General features: G+C 41.6%; 1 protein-coding gene across 1 annotated transcript in view; it reads left to right on the forward strand.

Annotated features, from left to right (window-relative positions):
- The first annotated feature begins 1,172 nt into the window (after window positions 1–1,172).
- Window positions 1,173–13,193, forward strand: part of arhgap20 (Rho GTPase activating protein 20) — a 38,772-nt gene continuing 26,751 nt past the window's right edge. The window contains exons 1-2 of the mRNA XM_028023253.1: window positions 1,173–1,482; window positions 3,650–3,735. Of these exons, the coding sequence (XP_027879054.1) occupies window positions 1,375–1,482; window positions 3,650–3,735 (194 nt within the window). The 5' untranslated portion in view covers window positions 1,173–1,374. The remainder of the gene's footprint in view (window positions 1,483–3,649; window positions 3,736–13,193) is intronic.

Here is a 13,193-nt window from a genome sequence, read left to right on the forward strand (position 1 = left end):
TCCAAGATCTCAGAGTAAACACTCTCCTCCTCCCAGGAAGGTTTCCTACAGTGAGGTTTACTGTTGCAGCTCCTATAAGTCAAATGAGTGCGTCATGAAATGTGGAGAAAAGAAACTACTGGCAACATTCCTCCTCATCACTCCTGTTATTCTTGGCTCAGGCAGTGCATTCTTACACCTGGACTGGACCACACTGCCATGTAGTCTAGGAACACTTCTATGTATATGGAACTGACTGCACACACACACACACACACACACACACACACACACACACACACACACACCAAAGTCCTCCTCACTCAGTTGCGTCAAGTTATTTAGATTAAGCCTGCTTTTTTTTTTTCAAAATAAAAGCAAAGAACGTGTTCAATAAATGTGCTTGAATAATAACAAAAATAAAATTGGAAGGTTCTGGGAAATATAAATCATATAAATATTTTTCCGCTAATTGCCCCCCACCCCCATCTCCAAAACACTCTAAATCAAGCCTGCCCCCACCTACCCCAGTTGAGACATTACTCTCAAAACAAAGCAAGGCTCCCACACCCACACACACCACAAGAGGCACAGCAAGTGTAAATAAAACGACTTCTTATCCTTAAACACACATCTATCATCTGTTTCTACATTCAAGATGGTTTTCATCGTCTTTCTCGACACAGAAACGGGTTTTTATTCATTTCGAAAGCACTTTTAGATCAGATATAATCAGATTTAAATATTGCTGCAGTGTTTTGTTTTTTCTGTTTAATGTTAGATAAATCTGGCACCCACTGAACGACTGTTTTATTCACAACATATGTAGCTCACGTTTTAAAGCTCTAGCGACCTTTATCGAAAAGTGAAATTGGGAGGAGAGAAAAAGGGGAAGCCAAGACCGGGAATCGAACCAGCTACAACGTCACCGTCTGCACATGGTGCGCGCGCGCGCGCGTTCTACTAAACTGCCACTAGCTAGCTAACTAGCTAGCTCTCTCCCCGTTCTGCGTTTTAAAATGACGCCATTTTCTTCCTCAAAATAAGTTTGTGGATACCAGGTGCGGATTCATGTCTATGACTAGATGCGTCAAAGCACGCTGGGACTTGAGCCTTTAAAGCCCTTTTAATTTGAAAGTACCAACCGGATGCTCGCTTACTCTCCAAACCGTTTGAGTGAATTGAGCGAGACTGTGGAACAGGCGCTCAGACCAAACGTCGCTCCAGCGGAGTCAGGAGCTCCGCGGGCTCCTCAGTCACACACAGGCTCTTTTGTTGGACCTTCTTCTTCGTCTCTGTGATGGATCCTCCACCCACTCTCCTCTCTGGCGGGTAAACCGTGGACTTTACTTCTCGTATGATGGGAATATATCGCCGGTGCGCTCGGCTCCGTGGATGTACACAGCCTTGATGGAAAGCATGTCACCGCAGCAGGGGAGCATGGGACAGAACCGGTCCGACTCTCTGACGGGTGACGGCAAGCCGCTGTCCGACAACAAGAAGGTAACGGGGAGCTCGGACTCTTTTTCGGGTGTGCGCTTCGTGACACTCGGCCTCTGTTAAGGGTCAGTTAAGGAACATTTGTTTATAAAAAAAAACAGAGTTTGGGTGCCAAAACGTATACTGTAAAAACTATATATCATATATTTGAACATGAAATGGTTTTTAAATGCCTTCTGAACATGTTGTTTTCTAATATTTACCTAAAAATGTCGAATATCTAAATATTCGAGATGTTTGGAGGTCATTATTTACTAATCGTTTAAGTTGTCTTTTTTTAAATATGTCTCTGCTTTTACTTTATTAGAGCTTAATTCAAAGAAGATATTTCTCATTTTTTTCAAGAAATGTTGAAACATTAATTGAGTCTGTGTGAGGAGTACAATAATGAGAAAAAACCAACACCTGGGAAGCTTTTTAAAGTTTGTTTTTTTTAGGTTATTTGCGGATTTATAGACGGAATAAATAGTTTAGATAGAAAAAACCAACTTGAACCAAGAAAGTCCTACAAAACGATTTTAGCAATGATATCAATATGCAAAAATATTAATATATAAAAATTGACAGATTATTTTTGAATTGTAATTCTAAGCCGGGTTTTGTTTTTTTTTTCTATAGAAGTAGCCATTGTCATTGTAGATATATCTCTCAGATGTAGCAGAATCTTTGAGAACTTGTTGTAAACAGCGCCCCCCCTCGCTTGCGTGTTTAAAATTGGTAACTGCATCTATGTGCAGAATGCTCTTTTTCTAAAAGAGCATTTTTTAAAGCAAAACAGGTATCTACTAAGTTTCACCTAAACAGGTTAAATGTATGCAAAAATCTGTCATGTGCATTACTTGACTATTGTTTTGTGTAGCTTTTCTAACTGGTACGTCTTCTCTTTGCTTTGAACGTAACCCATATGAATTGGTTTTATGTTTTTACACCCTTGGCAGTACTGTGTCCTTTAACCACGTTTTTTGGTAGTTCAAGTCTTGGCTTGGTTTGCTTCATTTTGGTTTTACTGATCAATAAATCATGAAAGAAAAGTTGAGGATTAACCTGATTCCAGAGACTCTCAAGATATCCTTTGTTGTGTTTCCTTCAAAAATATTCATTATGTGTTGCAAGATGTGTCATTGAACTGATGTTGTGTAAAATTGCATTTGCATGTCAGGTTTCCTTTTCATCTTCTTCAGTCTATCAGCAAAAACAAAAACAAAAATTGGTGCTATTCATTAGTCTCTTCCTCTCTCCATCTGCGTCCCTAAAGTTACGACACGTGTCCTCCCAGTCATTCATTGCATTCAGAAATAACAAGAGGTTATGTTTGAAGTGACTGTTGTGCTTTCAGTTTTGATTCTTGCAAAAAAAATTTAAAAAATTTAAAAAAGAGTCAACTGAGCACTTTGTGAAAAAGGAAACATGACTGGTGGTCTGTGTTTAGACTCATCTGATCGCAGCAGCAGCCTGTGGCTTACAGCTAATCAGAAACTGAAACTGAATAAAGTCTAAAAATGATCTAAATGTCTGAGAGCTGGCTTGTTCTAGAAAAGCGACTGCTAAACCATTTATCCCTGCAGGCACTCAGTCTGGTGTCCCGTGATGCTCATCAATGGTGCTTTTTTTATTTTTATGTTGGACTCTTGTGACAGTGGCCTATATGTCTCATGTAAGTCTGCTAAAACAGGAATGTTCCAGGAATGTCCTGGGTTAAAATGAGCTCCGGAGTCATGTTTAATTTATGTTGCACTGTTAGTGATTTATTGTGATTTTGTTTACCGTTTAATTGTCGTTACAGCTGAGAGGATGTCGGGCTGTACACCATTAGCCACCTTAAGAACAAATTCTGAGGAATCTTAAACATTGTGCCACAGTCTCTGCAAACTGTTTCACTCCCTGTGACTTTTATGTTTTAGTCTGTGTCATTTCCTCCTCCCCTTCTCCACTGCTGCTGGCTCTTCTGCTTTTTCTGTCAGTCACAAACCTCCCCCCTTCCTCCCCTTTCTCTTAAATCCTCAACTTCCAGCCATCAGACAGCATCACAGAGTGCTGACTGTGGACTTTCTGTCCCCCGCCCTACAAACCTTACCATCACAGAATGTAACCGAAAGCACAGATGCAAACTTTTATCTCTGCATGTGCTTTGACTCATGTTTTGTGTCGCTCTTTCTGTCTGCCCCCTCAGAAGATGAAGACCCTCGCCCAGAGGCGACAGTCGGCTCCCTCGCTGGTCATCAGCAAAGCGCTTACGAGATCGAGAAGCGCTTCCAGGTATCTGCAATACACACCTGTCTGTGTTCCCATCAGAGAGGGTCTGAAACCGGTGACGTCCCGATCGCATCCCAGTCGACTCCATTGAGGAAACTCTGCTCCCGATGTCCATTCTTGTCGTGTTTCTGTGACATGTTTTTAAAAGACGGCGGCGTATTTTTGTGTGGACGGCTTGCTAAGTTGGATTGTAGGCTGTGTGTGTTATTTTCTTGAAATAACTAAACGGATATGGGAAAACATCACTTTTCCCATGTCATGGTGGCCCCCGAATATCCATAGAGAGCAGCTGAAACACTAGTCGTTAAATGGTATGACGTTTAAAGCAAAGCAATATATTTATTAACTTTTCCCATAAGTTTTTTTTTGCAGAGGATTAGCTGTAACTGACTGAAATAAACGATTAGCGTTACGAGCAAAAAAAAAATTATTACACCAAAACAGAGAAACATGGGAGTGTTAGCCTAGCTTAGCACTTCCACTTACTGCTCAACACAGAACAATCGTAATGGAAGGTTTTTGAAGACTGCAGCTGTTTGTTTGGGAAACACAGTAAATCTTAACTGCATTTCAGGTAACTTGTTGTCGGGACATTATACTTGTAGCTTTACTGACTCAGCTTAACCCCCCATGTTTTAACACTGCATATTAAGCCTGACCTATATAAAAAAAAAAAATCCAACTGGGGCGTGCTGTGATGGCGCAGGGGGTTAGCACGCCCCACGTTTGGAGGCCTCGGTCCTCGACGCGGACATCGCGGGTTCGACTCCCGGTCCTGGCGACCTTTGCCGCATGTCTTCCACCCTCCTTCCTGTCTGCCTACTGTGCAAAAAGTGCGAGCCACTAGAAGAGCTGCAAAAACTCTTCGGAGAAAAAAACAACAACAACAAAAAAAATCCAACTGGAACAAAACATCTGTCGCTCTCAGGAATAATTTTATTTGGAGCAGATTTAGACGCCGCGCAATCACAAAACTAATTCAGACCATGTGTGGTTCTCACCAAACATGGCGTTGAGGTTAATTATCAGGCCTTATTGGCAAATTCCTCGTCTTAAATGACGCCGCTCGGCATCGGGGGCAAAAAACAAAACAAAAAAAACATCCTGATTGGGACATTCGTGGCTGAGTCCTCCGCAAAATGCATGATGTGATGGATGAAGGTGCAGTTGAGTTAGCTCTAAGTTCCTTAGCATGTGTAGACGTTTACTCCCAGTATGACACACCTTTCAAACAGATTAGAAAGTGTAACTCTACTGAATGAAAAATCCTTTCCTCCAATGTTCGCCTCCCCCCTTCTACTCCATGACAACACGTGCCTGTTTTACTGTGACTCCTCATGCCTTCACTAACAGTGGATTCTTTTTAAAGATTCTGACTTTACATAATGCTAAGGCGTGCCTCCGCCGATGTCCGCCGAGCGTTTTCGCAACTGCTGTGAAGCATTTTGCCAAGTCGGTCGCTGAGCCGATTCACAAAGCTTTCCTGTTTTTGTCACTGAGTTTTCCCCAGGAAACACTAAGCGCTGATTTGAGAGACTGATAATGCACAGATTAAAGAAACTGGGGGGGGGATAGAGCCTTGGAGGCTTGGGATAAAATCAACAGAGGTTTAAAACCTGGATCTCTGGTGAGTGAAAGTGGAAGCTGTTTGCTTGCTGATCTGAGTGAGATAGATTGTGGTTTTGAATGGCTAAGTCTACGATTTAGATATTTGCTCAAGAATTATGTTTACCACCAGTTTGAGTAAAATCTCAAAGTTTGGAGGCTTACTCACTCACTCACTGCTTACTTATCCCTGAGCTATCGGTCTTTTCATCACCACCTCTCACTTCACCGTATCACTCAGATCCCTTCCTTTTCCTATACCAGGGTCAGAAATAAGCCCTTCCAATCCCCTTTGGCCGCATTGTTTATTTACGAAGGGCTTTGTTTAGCTTCTAAACTGCTGCTAACTCTCGTTGATGCCCGTTTTTAGAGGCAGGCTTACTCTCTCAATCTGCTTCCAGTCTCTTAAAACCTTTTTACAGTCAAATGCTGTCAATGCCAGGCCGTATCTCAGGTGTGAACCGTTTTTAGCGTTTGTGGATGGAGTTCAGGTTTGACTGTGTGAAGCGATGTGTGTGTGGGGATGGAGGGGATGGAGAGGGTTTAGGGGGAAACTCCCTGCACTGTTAAATGGGTCGGTTCTCTTGGGGCAGGATTTGTGTGTTAAAGAGATTTGGGGAGACATATTCTGTTGGCAGGTGTGGTGAGAGGTTGAGAAAGGAACTCTATTGACTGAAAGACAAATAGTCTGCATGACAGAGCCGCTTAGTCTGTCCCAGTCTGACCTGACGGTGTGTGTGTGTGTGTGAGAAATAAGAGTGGATGTGGAGCCAGGACTTGACTCTCTCCGCTGTCACTCTTAACCTTTGACATTAAATTAGGAGCTGTCGGGAGGGAGGTGTTCATTTATCTCCGGTTGAGCGTTGGGGAGACGGGTCAACTTCTTGAGGTTTGTGACTGTAACCGTCAGAAGGTTGAAGTCCTGGCTGCGGTTGACGCGACGCTCCAGCCGTTTGCCAAAACAGCCAATTTTTGTAATAAATTGGTTTGTTTTGTTGGGTTTGTCTAACCCTGTGCGTGCCTTGGAAAGAAAAGCACTGGAACCCTTAAGCCACATAAATGCAGTTGAAACGGATAAATAAGTGCTTCCAGCAGCTCTTGGCAGAGGCTTCAGTATCATTGCATCACCAATGTGCTCTTTATGCGAGTAAATCCCTCTGAGATGGGAGGGAGAGCAATGAAAATGTACCATTTGCGCCATTCATACTGTAACAGTGCAGCTATTTCTGGTTTCGTTCGTCTCTGCGTTTAGAATTTTTTTTGTTTTACTGGGAAGTGGGAATCCAAGAGGAAACTTAAATATACGGTGCTCCGCACATGTATTCGTTTTCACTTTTTGCCATGTGCAACCGCTAACTTCAGTGTGTCGGACCAACACAAGGTGGTGCATAAAAGTAAAGTAGAAAGGAAAGGATGTTGTGGTTTTATAAATGAAAACCTGAAAAGAAAAGTTCGCACTTGTGTGCGTTCTTTACTCTGATGCCAATGGCTGAAATAAAGTACAATCAGCTCCACATAAGGGCCAGCTGGTTAGTAACTGAAGTCCACCTGAGTGTAATTTAATATCTGTAAATAAGACTGGTCTGTGAAGGCCAGGAAGCCGACGTCACAAGTTTGCCTTTATGGAAGAGTGACAAGATGAAAGCTAGTGTAAAAACACAAAAAAGTAGTTTGTCACAATCCTTTCACTGGATACAGTAGACATATGGAAGAAGGTACTCTGGTCAAATTTGTCCCAATTTGAACTTTTTGACCTGAATGCAAAATGCTATGGGTCACATTGCAAACATCCTCCCCATGGTGGTGGCTCCATCATGCTGTGGGGATTCTGGAAGCTGGTTGGAGTTGTTGGGGAATTTAGATGCAGCTATTAAAAACACAACATTCCTGCATGAAAAGCTGCTATAGGCTGCAAAAGACCCGAAACCGGGGTGAAGGGTCAAATCTCCTCAGCAAAATAATCCAATCGCGCCAGATCAGATTCGACCAATCAGACCCCAGATGTTCAAATCTGGTAGAGACAGACCTCGAAAAGATTGCAAGACTCATAGAAACTTCCAGTTGGTTTTACAAAGTATTGAGTCAGGCTAGCTGAACATTAAAGCATGCCACTCTCTTCAGTATATCTGCAAAATATCCACAGTGGCTCCCTCTGCTGCGTATCTGCCAACAGAGATAGAGATGCATCAAAGGAATTATGGAAGATTATGGAAACAAACCATAGGATTACTTCCATCATCCTTAGGGAATTAAATGTACACAGCATTGGTGGAAGATGGCAGCATTGTAAAAATATGAAAAATTATGACTTGCAATCTGGTGCGTGCCAAAGTTTTCACTTTAAAAACAAAATTTGCAGCAAAACTGAAAAACCATGTGTCATTTTGCTTCTACTCGAAGCAAAAGCCTATCAGTAAAAATTTCAATGAAATGCGTAGACATTTGTGATGCAAGTTGACGACATTTGAAAAAACCCTTTTTGAACAGACGCACAAGTAAGAATGGGTTAATATTGACTTAAATATTTTGTAGTACTATCGTAAGATCAACAAAAGTAACGATAAGCAGTAGTTATTTTTTTTAGCCAACTGTTTGACTGTGACTGCATTAAACAGCAATCACAGCCTCACAAACGTAAACACTGCTCTTGAAAAACACACAATTTATAATTGGCTTCTTTAGGACTCCAGTCAGATTAAGAAGTGTGATTTGTTACCATCACACTGCACATAGTAACGACGTTTAATCATATTTTCAAATTTATTGATACTCTCTATAGAAAAGTTAGTAAAACTAACAACCTAAACAATATGATCAGTTTTAGGGGGTTTCAAACATCATAAAAGGAATTTATTGAGACAATGATGAATCAAACTCATTATGGTAACTTTATTGCAATAAACAATATGATAAAAACACACAAGCATTATTTTCTGGTTTGAATTGTGAAAAAGTTTCCTCAGCTGTACAGGATCTGTTGCCATCTGGCGGGGTGACTTTATACTTTTTGCATTTATCTGTTGCAGAGTAAGATCGGTCACGTCAAAATGACAAGAAGGAAATAATGGCGGCTGTCGTCAACAGTATTAAATCACCGCGGCTGTGATCGAGTTTGACAGTAGCCATGAAGGAAAGCGTCTACCGTGGATTTGGATGGTGCAGGGTGGTGTGTGTCTGTCTCGAATGACGTCTTTTGCAAGCAAAACGCTCTTTGTCTCCTCGAGCCCCGTAAGCTGCACCGTGAGCGGCTGCTCGTCTGGAGAACCAGACCAGGCTACTGGTGATGCAACCCGTCAGTGTGAAGTTTGCTTGGAAAATTGAAGAAAAAAAAAACAAACAAAAATGACAGTTCTTCCTCTTACAGCCGGCGTCCGTCAATGCATTCACTTGTTCCTTGCTGGCGTTGGTCTGAGGCCAAAAATAATCATATTTGTTGGAAGTTAAGGTGTCGGATTCGGTCCCGGCGGACAAGCAAATGCGATCACAAGGTTTGTTTCAGGGATCTTATCAGCGGGGGACAGACTGTTACATTAGTGTGTCATTTCCTCCTGAAAGGCTCCCCATATTCTCTTGATGGGCTCACTATTTGACAGCTTTGGTAATGTCTTACTGCAGTGGAGGGACCATGTTACCTGAGGCATGCAAAATGGAGGGTTTCAAGTATATGCATAAAGTGGAGGCAGGCCAGCAGCGTCTTTCGTGTTTCACTTGGACTTTAAAAAATAGGGCTAAGATTGAGCTGGTGGTTTTTTTTTTTGTGTGTTTTTAGATGCACTGCTTTTTCCAGTTTTTGATGAAGGTCTAACCTGCTGATGCCACTTTTGATTTGTCTCCAAGAACCGTAGTTAACGATGTCCAAAATATTTCCATACTAGGCAGCCTGCTGTAGGCTGTCAGTGTTGATAATAACAAAGGCATCAAACTATGTGAGTGTCAAGAAAAGCAAAATAATCCTGTCTTAAACATCGTGTATTAGCAATTAGCATTATTAGCATCCCTTACTGTAAACATCATACTATAAAAAATCTGTATATTTAAGTGATAAACAGTAAAGTTGTGACATGAAAAAATCCGTAAGCTATAAAACAATGTAAAATTGTTGATTTAATGTGAAATGAATTCGTGAAAACGGTAATTTTTACACTTGTACAATCATTTTAGGAAAAATACTGTTACTTTCCCTAAGTTAAAACACTTTCATGTTTTAACTGTAACCCCAACAAAGACAATTTAACCATGAAAGAAGAAAAAATGTTGTACCCATAATTATACGGTGTAATACTGGCAGCCACAGCTTCTGGTGTTTCACCTACAACTTCCTTTTTTTTCTGTCCTATTTTTTAATTTGTATTTTTTTTCAACAATGCAGTTTTCTTCTGGATTCTTGTAGATCCTTGACCTACAAAGTTCTAAAAAGGAGAAACTTACCTATGGCACATCCAGCTTTGCTGTTATCCGGACAAGCTCTCCCTGTGATAATTCAATCCTTTACTAGTTCAATAAGATGTCGCCAAATTTGGTGCGAATTGGCGCCCACGGCTCACATCGAAGAAATGAAATTACCTTTAACCCATCAAAGCCTAGCTTTTTGTTGTTGCCTGGATAAACGGTCAATGTGCCTCCACGGAAATAACTATTTAGGCATACATTTTGTCCTACTCCTGACTTCATCAGAAGCTAATCTGATACTAAAAGTGGTGAACTCTAGCAACTTCCACACTGAAGGGTGTTGCTAACCGAGCTGTGGTCACATGCAGTGCGTTCTAGATCAACAAAGGATGATAAAGTTGGTCTACCACCAAAACTCAAATTTCCTGTTAATGTGAGATAACAAGCAGAAAAATAAAAATACCAGTATGATTTTTAATGTAGCCTTTGTCTTAAACTTGTTGGTTCTCGTTTTCGTCAGGCTGTTCAGCCTCTGAGGCCTGAGCTGATTTAGGTGAATCAGATGTGTCTCAGAGTGAATGCTCTCCATTCATCACAGAAAAAGTCCATCTCTCCGCTGACAAACGCTGAGTCTCACTCAGGAGCAAGGGTTCCTACTTTTTAATCTTTCACAACTTGACAGAGTCCAACTTTGTGACTCGCGCTGATAAAATCCATCAACCTTTTTATATGCGCATTTTTGCCACTTGAATATTCATCCCGCGGGGATTAGCATGCGGCGTCGTGCGAGCCTTTGTGCGCTGGCGTGCTCTTATTGTGCGTTTCTGAAAAGTCAACATTTCTTCCACACGGAGCCCGGGCTTCGGCAGAAACGAGTGTGGACGTTCAGGCGGGGCGGGGATGAAATTTATCAACATCACATGACGCACAATGGAGACATTAGCTCTGTGGCTCGGCTGTCAATCTGGCATTTGGGAGGGAGGGATGTGCGGTGAATACGGAAGATGTTGTCTTTATTAGCGGGAGCAGAGTGAAGTGAAAGGGCGCTTACAAAGCGGGGCTAGCTCATGTGCGTTTGTGTGTGTGTGCTAACTGGAGGGTTTCTGAGATTTGGACTGATTACAGGAACTGAGGTGCATCCATTATCTCAGCCCCACTTCATAAAGAAACCTAATTTTTCCTGCTTTCTGGTTGCAGTTTTTGTTTGCTTTTAACAAATAACTTCAGCTGACGTTTCCTCGGGACGTCTTAGGAGTGCGTTGACCCGGGTATTTGTCGTCTCTACTTGTACATTTGGGAGATTGCAGCTTACTTCAACCGTGACTTTTCCAAAGAGCTGAGAATATTTCAAAATGCAGGATGTTGTATGACGGACAGAGTTTACCGTTGCATTCACGCCAGCCACGTTTAGCCCGTTCTAATCGAACTCAAGTTTGCCTGAAAAGTCCGGTTTGTTTGGGGAGGTGTGAACGTGCAGTCGGCTTAACAAGCGAACTCTTGTCTGCCTAAGAACCTTAGTCTCAGTTCAGTTGAAGTGAACTCTTGTGCGGTTCAAATCAAATGCATATGTGAATGCCAAGCGGGCCGTAGCCCGCTCCAAAAGCAGGAAGCGGACTACAGCACTGGGCATTCTGGGTAAATATAACCAAATGGAGTCGAGCGCTAGCGGACAGAAATAGGATGCGGTCTTTTAATGACAAAAGAGAAACGCCACTCTGTTTTGGTTTCCTTTTTGTGAAAGAAAACCACAAAGAGAGAAGGAAGTTGCTCTCATGTCGTCTTCAGAGGTTTTCTTGTCGTTTCCTTTAGTAATTTGTGGTGCAGCGCCACCTCTGGCGAGGGGGTGAAAGGGTTTTTCAATTAGTTTGGTACATTTGACAGAGTGCAGTGTGAAAGCAAAATGTAACCAAAGTTACAGTTTTGTTCCCCAATCAAACAGAGTCTACCAAACTATCAGATGTAAAAACTCCTAAATATTAGAGCTGTCCTAAATTTGACAATATAGTTGCAGTGCAGTGAAAAGAACATGATACAGGGGACATTTCCTCTTGATGTGTCAGAAAAAAAAAAAAATCAAAGAAAACCATGTTGCAACCACTTCCAAGCCTTGCTTTTTATAAATGTTTTTGTTTGAGCATCAGATCTGGACTCCAGGCAAGTCAGTTTAGCACCTGGACAACGAAACTACAAGTCCATGATGTGGTCGGGGATTAACTTGTGTTTATCTAGTCTTTCTCTCAAACAAAACAAATTGGCATTTAAACATTTGTTCTGGGGATAAACCCGGGGCTTAAACACATCTGTGTGGAGTTTATTTTGCAACAAAAAAAAGAAAAATAAATTCCATAGTTTTATTGTTTGACTGAGCAGCTCTTTGAATAGTATCAACAGTTCATTCTCTAGTTTTATATCTGCACCACACGAGGGTCTGAAAATCCTGTGCTTAATTTATCACATTAATTCAATTTACCAGAAATCTCTCGGCCCCCACTTTTTGAGATTTATATTTGGAAGACGCACAAAGACGAGGAGAGAGCACTATAACCGTGTCCCCCTCCCCCCCTTTTTTTTCTTCGTTAATTAATTATGTAACCAAACACTCGTCTGATGAGGCTGGTAGGACGTTTCTGTGAGGGAGTCCAAGTTTCTTTGGCTCCTCAGCAAAGCCTGATCCACCATTTGGCGCTTTCCTGCCAGAATACTAATAACGCGCGCTTTCTTTTTCCAAGCAGCAGAGGCTTTGTTAATACTAGGGTGTGGACCTGTGGGCAGAGAACGTGTGCCCATTTGTGTACATAAAAGAGACAGAGATAGTAAATGCGGCTGGAAGGGGACAGTTTAGTGTTTTTATCGGAGAGCGATGGATAAACAGGAAAGGATGGAGCGCACTAATTGTTTCCTTTTTCTTCTTCTAAAAGAGAAGTTCTTTCTTTTTATATCCTTTAACAGTGGAGTGTATTGACAGGAGAATAAAAGTCAAGTTTTTAAAAGATTTTTTTTTAAAAATATATTTTAAACTATAAGCCCTTTTAATTAATAGGTGCTTTATAAAGTGCCAGGAACTTCAATATTTCCATCTCCAAAGCTGTTGTTATGCACATTTAAGCCATACAAACCGTGCGCAGCCCATTTTCCAGCTGGCTTAGGCAGCGCAGCTCATGATTTGTGGCTTTGTTCGAGCCCCAGCATTTATTTTGCAGCAAGAAATCAGGAAATATTGCGGCGAAAATTCCATTCCATTAATTTTGGAGGAGCTATTGAGACATTTAATCCCCTTTCAGTCCCTTCCAGCGTTGGTTCACCGCTACACGGGGTTCGTGTTTTTAGCTGTGCGGTCGCTGCCAGATCATTATATTATACTGTCAATGAAATTGGAGGAAAAAACTCGGGTGTTGATGCACTTCGGAGAAAACAGCAGAGCTGAGGAGATTTTCTGTTTTTAGTTTTTTTGTGTGTGTTTTTTTTAT

Source organism: Xiphophorus couchianus, chromosome 7, assembly GCF_001444195.1.
Source record: "Xiphophorus couchianus chromosome 7, X_couchianus-1.0, whole genome shotgun sequence".
In the NCBI taxonomy this organism is placed as follows: domain Eukaryota; kingdom Metazoa; phylum Chordata; class Actinopteri; order Cyprinodontiformes; family Poeciliidae; genus Xiphophorus; species Xiphophorus couchianus.